We start from the raw sequence: 12,124 nt of genomic DNA on the forward strand, positions 1-12,124 counted from the left end.
CTTCAAGAGGGTAAAATCCATAGGGGATTCTACGAAGAAGCAGCATTTAGCAGATATTAAAAGAAGTGCTTATTTGAGGTGCTATTTAAATTAAAACAGGAAAGAAATCAATATTTCAGCAAATCTAAATTTATAGGTTTGGACCTGATGTGTCTTAAGCAATCTGAGTAAAGCAATATTGCATCAGCTAAGCAAAACAAATCAAACACCTCAAAAAAGGTAGTATAGTAAGAAAAAGTCAATTTAATCATTTACTTTAGCAGGCAAGCAATTTGTAAACATTCAGTAGCGGCAGCATCCAAGTTACAAACAATTAAAAAGAACCAAGATTAGTGATTATAATTTTTCCTTCCCTTTCCCCAGAAGAAAAAATTAAAAAAAAGAAGAAAGAGAAAAAGAAAAGATTTGGAAATGAATGACTTAAAACACTACAAACATTGAACATTCAATTATGTCTTCTATCAGCCTTCTATGCACCCTCTCATGTTTTATTTTAAAAGATGTATCTACTCCTAAAATGCATTATCTTGCAATAACTTGTACATGAGCATTTGCAATCTAGGAAGTTGTTCCTGCACATGGATGTGCATGTAGTATCTCAGTTTAAATCCCATTTGCAAAGGGAACATTTATGTCTTGATTCAATGCTTCTTTGACTTCTAGTGGCAGAGTGTCAAAAAGGTGATCTTCCACAGCAAGCCCGCTTTTCTTGAGCATTCGACACTGGCCCAGCTGGGCTGGCAGGCGGTCCAAGCAGTTCCCCTTCAGCTCCAGCTGAGTGAGCTGGGACAGCTGACCAATTTTTTCTGGGAGGGAGGTGATGCAGTTCTGTCCCAGATTCAAAGTCCTCAACTTCACACATTTAAACAATTGTTTTGGCAGAATGTCTACTTTGTTCCCAGTGATATGCAAATGCTGCAGGTTCTGAAGCAATCCTATTTCTATGGGAATCATTGAAATGTTGTTGTAGCTTACATCTAAGCATCTGAGTTTCTGTAAACTAAATACTGCCACTGGTAAAGACTCGAGCTTGTTGTTGGAGAAATAAAGTGACTCCAAGTTTTTGACATGGGTAATGGAGGGAGGAATGGTAACAATTTTATTATGCCATAATTTTAAACAAGTCAGTCGTTTTAAATGCTGGAAACTGATGATCTCCTCGATTGTGCGTATGTTATTTGACTTTAAATCCAGTTCCTGTAAATTAGAGAGGCTGAAAATAGCATGTGGAATTCTCTCTAGTTCACAGTTCTGGAGCTCCAGCTCAGCGACATTCATCATTTTCTTAAGGCTGTTCAGTACCAAGAGTTTAGTGCCGTCATTATGAATGACTAACTTCGTAAGATGTGGAGCCACATCTGTAATGTTGGAGGGAACTTTGGTCAAATTGCTCTTCACGTGGAGAATCTTAAGGTGCCGCAACTCTCGGAGAGATTCAAGTCCTATCATCTTGTTGTTTTCTGAGTTCAAATTGCCTATCAAGTACAACTCTCGAAGGTTTTTGAGCAAATACACCCAGGCAGGAATTTCAGCCACATCTGTGAACTTCACGTGAAGGCATCTCAAGTGATCGCGGAGAAAGCTAAAAGCAGTCTGTTCAACTTTCGCAGGGCAGTGGCAGAGGTGGAGCTCTTGGAGGTTGGTCATTTGAGAAATCTTAGCAGGAATTTTAGCTTCTGGAATCAGTTCAAGTTTTAGCACGTCCAGGTCTGTGAGGTCAAAGACGGCATCGGGCACCCCTGACAGCATGAACAAGTGCAGCTCCTGCTTGTCCTGGGCGTTGCGGGACACGTGCTGTCTGAGTTTCTCAAATGTCCATTCATGGTTCAGACTAATTTCCCTCAGTTTGTTCTCACTGACTTCCGATAAGAACACACCAAAACGCTTGGAATAGAGCTGGTCATACTGGTCTACCATGTGCAGGAGGAACGCAAAATCGTTTTTGACGTCTGGAATGTCACTGAAACTGCTCTCTTCTCTAACTTTTTCAAAAGAATATTCCTTCAAAGGTATCCTGAATAACCAGAAGAGAGTGTAGAGGCAGATAAAACCATAAACACAAATAATGGATATATAACTGATGAGAAGCTTCTTCAACATGTAAGCCATATTGTGGGTGCACTCAAACACCTCATAACCAGTCAGGTGCTCGACTTTCGGCTTGCAGACATGCTCAAAGCTGATTGCATTGACAAAGTTTGCAGTGTAGCAGAGAATAAAAATGAACTTGGCTGTTTTGATAACTGTCTGGACCACATAGAGTTTATAGATCAAGTCACTGTCTTCTACGTGAGCACGGAATTTTCTCACTTTCTCAAACAGGGCTTTTGCCTGTTCCCCATCTTTTTTATCCAGGATGGTCATGCTGGGAACTTCGATCACAGGCTTTTCAGCTGAGAATTTGAAGCCAGTTTTGTTGATCATTGGGGTGCTGGCGCTGGGGCTCCCTTCATCGCTGCTGGTGGACACATGCTTTGGTAGAGTCTGGGCCCCTGTTATCCTCTGCTTGTTTTCCTCTGAGTCTTCACAGGCTGTCTCAGACAGCGCTTTAGTAGTCCAAGGAGATTCAAAGCACTTTCCTAGTATTGAAACAAAATGCTCTACTTTTGAGCATGTTTTGGGATATTTGAACCAAAAGTTGCTACTGACCATGAGAATAATAGTATGTATAAGAGCAAGGTATGGAAAGTACTTAGAATACCAAGGAAGGGCCAGATGGTAACACATCTGATTAATAAATACATATTGCTGAAAATCCAAGTTTGTTTTTCGGCCCGTGGGATCTCTCTTCTCTTTCTTTTCCTCCTGGCTTGGAACTGTGGAATCCATGTGAGGATACGTGGCTCTGAGAGGTATGTCAGGTGTCACAGCAGATGTGCCAAAGGAAACGTCGTTCGTTGTCTGCCCATCTTGGTCTTGGTGAGTGGCTGTTTCCATCTTCGGGATTTCGGTGGTGATGTCAGTGTTTCCTGGTGATGTATGTGTCTTTGAATTTACAGGAGATGGCAGTACTGGCAAGCAGACCACCTGATCTTTGGTAAGTTGCATGGTTCCGGCAAAGATGGCTACCATCAACATTACAACAGCCAGGTAATCCATAAACACGTCCCACCATGGTTTCAGGATTCGGTAAGTTGGCTGAATGTCATTAAGTGAAGCAACTTCCGCAAGGGTAAACATTCCTAGAAAACGAAAGAGAGAGAAAAAAGACATTATAACAGAAATGCAAGTAACAACAGTAAATGAGAAAAAAACCCCATGCTTGCTCCAAACTAAAGAGTCCTCATACAGGGTCTATCTTTTCATCCAAGATAGGCATAGTAAAAATAAACAAAGAGGAATATATATGAAGCAAATGGTCATTTGTTTATAGCTGTTTCTCTCTGACTGCAAGAGAAAAGGGAAACAAAAACAAGGATTGCATGGTATGCAATGATGACAGCCTGCGCTAAGTCTAGTGATGACTGGATCTGGAGGAGGATAGGAGAGCGGGATCCATTTGTTATGGATTGGACTGATTTAAGGTTCAGACTTAAATTCAGGGCAGGAGCATGGGATAACTTCTATTGTAAAAAGCCCAAGTGGAAGGGTCTACATGTACTATTCAACTCTGGACAGTCATGTATCCCAGACTTGATCGTGCCATTTACCAAAGGTGTGATTCTCTAAGCCTTGTATTTCCCATCTGCAACTTCTAAAGACTATCAGAAAGGCTTCATAAGGAAAGAATGCAAATGCCCTTAGCATACCCTCTGGTCCCAAGTACTTGTTATCTGTTTATATTAGTTCTTATTATTGTGCTGGAAGTGTCCACGAACAGTTGAAATAAAAGTTCCAGACTTAAAGAGAAGTCATAGAATACATACTTAGGATTTATCAACATATAGTTAATACTCTGGAATCATAGTACGCCAAACTAAAAGATAAACAACTCTGTCTCATGCCATGAGTATTTCAGTCCCAATCTAGAGATCACAAAACAGCACTGACTCACAGGCTACAAAGAAGCTCTTACCTCAAGTACATGGTTACTATGCTTTGCACAAGTTTATTCTTGGTAAAAAAAATTGATGGTCCACCTAGGACCATAATTTTAAAGGGCCATTTGTGCGGATAACAGGAAAAAAAAGAAAAAAAAAAAAAATATATATATATATATATATATTTTCTATCAGGTTTTAGAAAAGCTGTTAGGGTTGGAGGATTGAATTGAGAAGTGAATGTTGACAGTGACTGTCCTAAGAACACTGGCTGTCTTTTGCATCTTGATTATTTCAGCTGGTATCCCCACCTCCACTCTTGACCTCCTCCAACCTGTCAGTCTTCCACCCTCCTGCAGGTCCTTTGGCTAACTCCTCCCCTCCCCACCCTCTTAGGTCAGTAACTTCAGTTCTTCTAACAAGCTATTCTCCCTGAGTTCAGCCCCTTGTTGTTTCCTCTTTCTAGACTACTTCCTCCCCCTTTTGACACTAGACTGTCAGGGGCTCCCACATGACTCTGCAGCTCTCCCCATCATGACCCAATCACACTGCCTGTCTGATCTCCCACTAGATTATCAATTTGGTAAGAACAGGGGCTGTGGCCATCTTCCTTCTGTGTCCAATATATCCAATACTGGATACATAACAGTGCTCAATCAGTAACAGAATGTACAAGATTCTGATCATCACCTTCATCTGCATAAAAGTTCCAGGAACACTTAGTAACTGCCTACCTATGGTATTAGGCAGAGGAACATTTTATTAAGCTGAATTCTTTCATTGAAAGGCTTCCTGGAAAAGGAAATAGGGAGGGGGAATACTTTGAAATAATCAAAATGTAAAAGACAAGTCACCAATGTTCTTTGGATAGTTACTAGCACAGAAACTCCAACCTCAGGTGAGCTCTTCTCTAGCACACTGTCTACTCTGCCACCCCACTGGAGGTTCTGTGCCCCTGCATTTCCTTCAGTCTACTTCCCTTCTGTCGAGTTTTATTTTCTCTTTAATTACCGTGGAAGCACTACCTTTTGCCCCACATCTACTCCTGAAAGAGTACAGAAAGCAGTTAGTAGTAATAATAATAATAATAGTTATTGCTTGTCACCTTCCTGTCAAATACCATGCACTATCTCAGGAGCTTTATATCTGACACCATCCCTGTGTTTGTACAGAATGCATTCCTGAAAATGAACGTATGAAAATTTAGAGTTTAAGGTTTTGGTGGCAAAGTAAATGGCTCCATTTCCAAAATACTATAAAGTATTATAAAATCCACCCAAATCCCTAAACTGAAAAAGACAGATAATACTAAGTGCTGGTGAGGATATGAGAGCAACTGAAACTATACCATCTTTCAACAGAAAAAGTATAGTGAAAGTAGGTATGGCTACAGCCTATTGTAGTTATTCATGCTAAGCTACAGTCTAATTCAAGTACAAATGTTAAGATGATTGCTACATGTTATCATTATTACATAGAACTGGTTCTGGAGAAAAATCTTTAGCATGTACTCATTCCTCTATGATATCTATACCTCATTTATAAAATCTTCATAATGACCTCACAGGGTAATGTATCAGGAACACCCAGTTCACAGTTTGGCACAAAATAAGCCTCCAAAGATGGTCATTGAATCCAAATGTAAAAAAGACTTACTAGGAGATAAGCAAGCCAATTTCAGTCTTTATAACTGAAGAAAGGATTGGCTTCTCCACCCCTCAAGTCAAACCTAGGGTCTTGAAGTGCAGTCTCCCAGTGTAGATTGGCAGCTGCTGGGCCCTGGAGGTGCGCTGATTTTTAAATCTTCAGACTAACTGCTATTCAGCTAAAGAATCTGTGACCTACCTGGATCTACACTCTGCCTTCAGGAGCTCCACCTAGAGGAACTCTGCTCAGAGAACTCTATAGCGACCTCATCCTGAGAGTGGAGCAGACAATATACCCCAACCCACTCCATCCCACACGGCTGAGAAGGGAAACCAAGAATTTGAACTCCAACTGGTAATTTGAGGAGCAACATAAAGAGAAAGAACTTGACAGCCTGAGGCTACTACTCTCTTGTGCAGTACATGCCTCAAGAAAAAACAGAAAGACATTGAGGAGCAATGAACCTATACTCTGACAATTTCTGACCACCATATGGAAACAATTCCTTAATTTTTTATCAAGAAACGTTTCCCCCCCCCCATCCTTTTCTTTCTTTTTTTGATTGTTTGCCTGTGTGCTGAATGGTTCATGAACCTTTGTACATATTTGCCTCTTTTCTCATTTCCTGAAGATAGTTATTTTTCATGATTCTGTCTTTTGAGGGACAGGGTTTTTGATTGGTATATTGTAGTTTTGTTTTGTATTGTTTTACACTTATCTATTTCTCTTTGATTCTCTCTTTTCTTTTGCTAACAAATTCTATTGTTTTCTCTTTCATTCTTCCTTTAATTTTTGACTTCTACTTTCTCTCATTCTCCCTCATAATCATCACATCCTACATCTCTTCTGCATTATCCCTGTTCACCTTTTGAAATAAAAAATGCTTTGTCAAAGTTAATGTTATTACTGTTGGCAATTGCTTATCACACCATTTCTGTTTATTGTGCCGATTAACGCTGTAGATGTTATAACAGGATCTAAGTATTTAGTCAAATGCATTGGTTGTTGTTATTATTTGTCTCCCCCTAAACTGTAAGGTACTAAAAACTTCAGGCACGTTATAAGTCATAGGGTAGAAACTCCACTGGTTCACATTCATACTAATAAGTGGGTAGACACACAAACAATATGAAGAAGTGAGGAAACAAACCATCACAAACAAACCAAAATACCTCAATAATAGAATCCACTGACATCACAGTGGAGAAAATGTCAGAGAAGGAGTTAAGAAAGTTTATAGTTAAACTGATCTGTGAGGTAAAAGGTGATGTAAGGAGTGAAATCAGAGAGAAAATACAGGAAATGAAAGATTACTTCAATAAAGAGAAGGAATGAAAAAGAACCAAATGGAAATACTTGAAATGAAGGAATCAATAAACCCAATTAAAAATCCAATGGCTGGCATCACCAGCTGATTAGACAACTTGGAAGACAGAGTTCTAGGCAATGAAGACAAATGTATATAATCCTAAAAAAAAAGTTGACCACAGAGAAAAGATGTTGAAAGATCATGAAGAGAACTTTCAAGAAATATGGGATACAAAAAGGCCAAATTTAAAATTCTTTGGGACAGATGAAGGCTTTTAAAACACAAAGTAAAGGAATGTACAATCTTTTCAATGAAATAAAATCAGAAAATTTCTCAAACCTTAAGGATGAAACTGAAAATCAAATTTTTGTTTAAAAAATTTCACAACTAGAAAGCCTGTACTACAAAACATAATCACTAAATTATTTCACGAGGAAAAAATAAAAATTAAAAGTGAAAACCTTCAGAAGGAGAAATTACACTAGAAGATTAGTCAATCAAAGGAGAAATTAATACAAATTAAAAACTAGAAATAAATCAAAATGACAGGGAATAAAAAATCATCTCTCAATAAGAACACTGAATGTAAATGGCCTAAATTCATTAATCAAAAGGCATAGGCTGGCTGGAAGATTGAATTAAAAAATAAGACCGAACAATATGCTATCTCCAAAAGACTCACCTCACAGGCAAAGACATCCACAGACTGAAGGTAAAAGACTGGGAAAAACATACCAATCACATGGATCTCGCAAACAATCAGGTTTTCTATTCTCATATCAGATAAAGTGGACTTCAAACCAAAGTTAATCAGAAGAGACAAAGAAGGTCATTTCATACTGCTTAAGGGAATTATATACAACAATAAATAACAATTGTAAATATTTATGCCCCAAACAATGGAGCATCTAAGCACATCAAACAAACTCTTCTCAATATCAAGAATCAAATAAACCACAACAGAATAATACTGGGGGCCTCTCTCATCACTGGATAGATCTTCCAATCAAAAACTAAATAAATAAACTACAGAGCTAAAAAATATAATTAATAATTTAGACTTAACAGACATATATGGAATATTTCATCCAAAGATTGAATACACTTTCTTTTCAGCAGCACATGGATCATTTTCTAAAAGAGACCATATCTTAGGCCACAAAGCAACTCTTAACAAAGACCAAAAAGTAGACACAATACCTTGCATTCTATCAGATCATAATGGAATGAAATTAGGAATCAATGATAAGATAAAAAATAGAAGCTACTCTAACACCTGGAAATTAAATAATTCATTATTGAACAAGGAATGCCAGCAGAAGAAATCAGTGGTGAAATAATAATAATAAAAAAACCACTTAGAGGTAAATGAGAATAGTGATATAAGAAATCAAAATCTCTGGGACACTATGAAGGCAGTTCTAAGAGGAAAGTTCATAGCATTGAGCTCGTTCATTAAAACAACAGAAAGACACCAAATAAATAATCTAACATTGTATCTCAAGTCCCTAGAAAAATAAGAACAAATCAATACCAAAATCAGTAGAAGACAGGGAATAATTAAAACCAGAGCTGAAATCAATAAAGTTGAAGTTTAAAAAATTAAAAAAAAAAAAAAATCAATGAAACCAAAGTTGGTTTTTTGAAAAAATAAACAAAATTGAAAAATTGTTAGCCAAGCTAACCAAAAGAGGGAAAAAGCTCAAGTCATTAAAACTCATGATGAAAAAGGAAAAATCACCACAGAACAGACACTACTGAAATACAGAATAAGAAACTCTTTTGAAAACTTTACTCCAATAAATTAAAAAATCTTGGAAGATAATCGACAAATTTTTAGAGGCATATGATCTAATAGAACCAGGAGGATACAGAAAATTTAAATAAACTAATTTGAAGAAATTAAATTGAAGGTGCCATCCAAAGCCTACCAACAAAGAAAAGTCCAGGACAATGTGAATTGTCAGCCCAGTTCTGCCAGACCTTTAAAGAGAAACTAACACCAATCATCTTCAAATTATTCCATGAAATAAATAGAAAAGGAGTGACCCCTTCCAAACTCATTCTATGAAACCAGTATCACCCTGATACCAAAAGACAAAGACACATCAAGGAAAGAAAACTTCAGACCAATATCTTTGCTGAACATAGATGCAAAAATTCTTAACAAAATCCTGGCATATCACATACAAAAACCACATTAAAAAGATAGTGAACCATAATCAAGCGGGGTTCACCCCAGTGATGCAAGAGTGGTTCAACAAATGGAAATCAATAAATGTAATTCTTCACATAAATAGACTTAAAGATAAGAATCAAGATTATCGGAATAGATGCAGAAAAAAAATTAGATAAAAATACAGCATCCATTCATGTTTAAAGCACTAGAAAAACTAGGGACAGGGGGAACATACCTCAACATTGTAAAAGCTATCTATGCTAAATCCAAGGCTGACATCATTCTAAATGGAGAAAAACTGAAAGCATTCCCTCTAAAATCTGGAACAAGACAGGGATGCCCTCTTTTACTTCTATTCAACATAGTTCCTGAAACTTTAGCCAGAGCAGTTAGGCAAAAGAAAGACATTAAAGGGATATGAATAGGAAAAGAAGAGTTCGAACTATTTGCTGAAGATGTGAAACAGAATTAACACCCATAAATCAATTGTGTTCCTATTCATGAGTGATGAAGCAATTGAAAGAGAAATCATAAAAACTATCCCATGCATAATAACCTCAAAAAATTGGTTATCAATCTAACAAAAGAGGTGAAGAATCTCTACAGTGGAAACTACAGAACACGAAAAGAAAGAAATTGAAAACTTTAGAAGATGGAAAGATCTCCCATGTTCTTGGATAGGCAGAATAAATATTGTCAAAATGGCCATACTACCAAAAGCACTATACAGATTTAATGCAATTCCTATTAAAATTCCAATGATATTCTTCATAGAAATAGAAAAAGTAGTCATGAAATTCATGGAGACCAATGGAATAGAAGACACAGAGACAAATCCACATAAATATAGTTATCTCATATTAGACAAAGGCACCAAAAACACACACTGGGAAAAAGACAGCCTCTTCAACAAATGGTGCTGGGAAAGCTGGAAATCCATACATAGTAGAATGAAATTTAACTCCTCTCTCTCACTCTGCACAAAACTCAATTCAAAGTGGATCAAAGACCCAGGTAACCCTGCATATAGAATAAGAAAATGTAGGCCCAATACTCCACTGATATGTGGATGCTAACCCACAGCAAGGGGACAGGATGGAGTAGGAAGAAAGAATAGAGGTTTAGTGGATTACACAAAGGGGAATCAAGGGAAGTGAGTGGGGATAGGAATAGAAAAAACAAGGGCTGGGGATATAGCTCAGTTGGTAGAGTGCTTGTCTCGAATGCACAAAGCCCCGGGTTTGATCCCCAGCACCAAACACCCCGCCCCCAACCCCCCCAAAAAAAAGAAAGAAAGAAAAGACAGTAAAATAAATCTGGCTTACTTTTTCTGTGTACATATATGAATACACCACAGTGAATCTTAACATCATATATATCCACAAAACTGGGCCCTAATTAGAATAAGATATACTCCATACATGTATAAATATATCAGGATAGGTTCTATAGTCATGTATAACTAAAAAAAACAAATAATAATTTAAAAAGTGTGTTACTCAATATCACATATTCTTTTAAAAACATGTAAATAAAAATTACTTATGGGCTGGGGTTGTGGCTCAGTGGTACAGCACTTGCCTAGCACATGTGAGGCCCTGGGTTCGATGCTCAGCACCACATAAAAATAAATAAATAAAATAAAGGTATTGTGTCCAACTACAACTAAAAAATAAATATTTTTTAAAAAATTACTTATATTAGAAAGGAGTAAATTATATTAGATTGGGTACAACTTTGATGCCACAGAGACCTGAGTTTAAATCTTGTCCTTTGTTCACATTTGATAGAAGTGTAAAATGGTTAACTAACTACACACTGGAAAACAAAAATCAATGAGATTATTACCAGCAATCAGCAAGATTCTAGTATCAAACAGAAAAATATGATCACCTAAATTAAAACTTTAAGAACAATAAATCTTACCATCACTACCAATAACCCTTCCCCAACACTCAATATACATGTAAGAATGTACATGCAAGTACACAGACTCACAAAACACCCAAGTCAGATATCAAAAATCCCTACAATTTAAGAAAATAATACCTGGAATGGTGGTGCATGCCTATAATTCCAGGTACTCAGAGGTTGAGGCAGATCCGAGGATCACGAGTTAAGGCCTCAGCAACTTACCAAGGCTTCAAAATATAAGATGGTTTAAAAAAAAAAAAAATGGGATGGGGGTACCCCTAAATTAAAAAAAAAAAAAAAAACTTTCTTGGGGCAGCACTGGGGATAGAACCCAAGGCTTTGCATATGTTAGGCAAGTGCTCTACCACGAAAGGACATCCCTCGCCCAAAGAAACACTTTTTAAATAGAACCTACTATTATCTGATTTCACACTGGGCAAAATCCACCCATTTTGTGAACCACCAAAAACTTTTTATAAAATCCATTTAACACCTGGAAGATGAGTTCTGAAGAAAATTTAGAACTTGTGAAATATAAAAAGAACTTTACACAAGGAATATTTTGGTACCTCTTTAGTAGTTTCTCCCAAGAGCACTGATATTCTCAGGGAAAATTTGCTTCAAAGCTAAGGAACAAAACTCTAAATACTTGGTAATGGATCTAAGGCAAAGCAGCTTAGGAATTAACAAAAACGTGTTAATATGTTACCGTGAATTCCTGGCCTTTTGTTCTAGCTCTCACTTGTAAAAACCCAGGCTCATGTCTGAGAGCTTGAAGAGGAAAACTTATTCATGGGACAAAAGAAAGAAGTCTCCAAGTCCATGCTTCCACGTTTTTTTTTTTACTCACAGGACCCCTGGTGATCCTCAACACACTGTCACTGGCATACCCTAAATCCCAAACTGTGGACAACAGAATATCACCATGCTTTAGTTCCTACAGACCCCACTTACTTAACTCACTCTCTGCTAGAAACTTCATTTAACAAATATTTGCAGATTATTTGCTATGTGCTAGATACAGCTTCTGGGGATTGTAAATGGGAATAATTTAAAACCCTTATTGAGAACCGCATCCTAGAGAAAACATAAAAC

General features: G+C 37.3%; 1 protein-coding gene across 6 annotated transcripts in view; it reads right to left on the minus strand.

The window, feature by feature from the left end:
* Positions 1 to 223: 223 nt before the first annotated feature.
* Positions 224 to 12,124, minus strand: part of Lrrc8d (leucine rich repeat containing 8 VRAC subunit D) — a 112,232-nt gene continuing 100,331 nt past the window's right edge. For all 6 annotated transcript variants that reach the window (XM_048814486.1, XM_048814484.1, XM_048814488.1 and 3 more), the window contains one exon: positions 224 to 3,182. In XM_048814486.1, the coding sequence (XP_048670443.1) occupies positions 604 to 3,180 (2,577 nt within the window). In that variant the 5' untranslated portion in view covers positions 3,181 to 3,182 and the 3' untranslated portion in view covers positions 224 to 603. The remainder of the gene's footprint in view (positions 3,183 to 12,124) is intronic.

This window comes from Marmota marmota, unplaced genomic scaffold (assembly GCF_001458135.2).
Source record: "Marmota marmota marmota unplaced genomic scaffold, marMar, whole genome shotgun sequence".
In the NCBI taxonomy this organism is placed as follows: domain Eukaryota; kingdom Metazoa; phylum Chordata; class Mammalia; order Rodentia; family Sciuridae; genus Marmota; species Marmota marmota.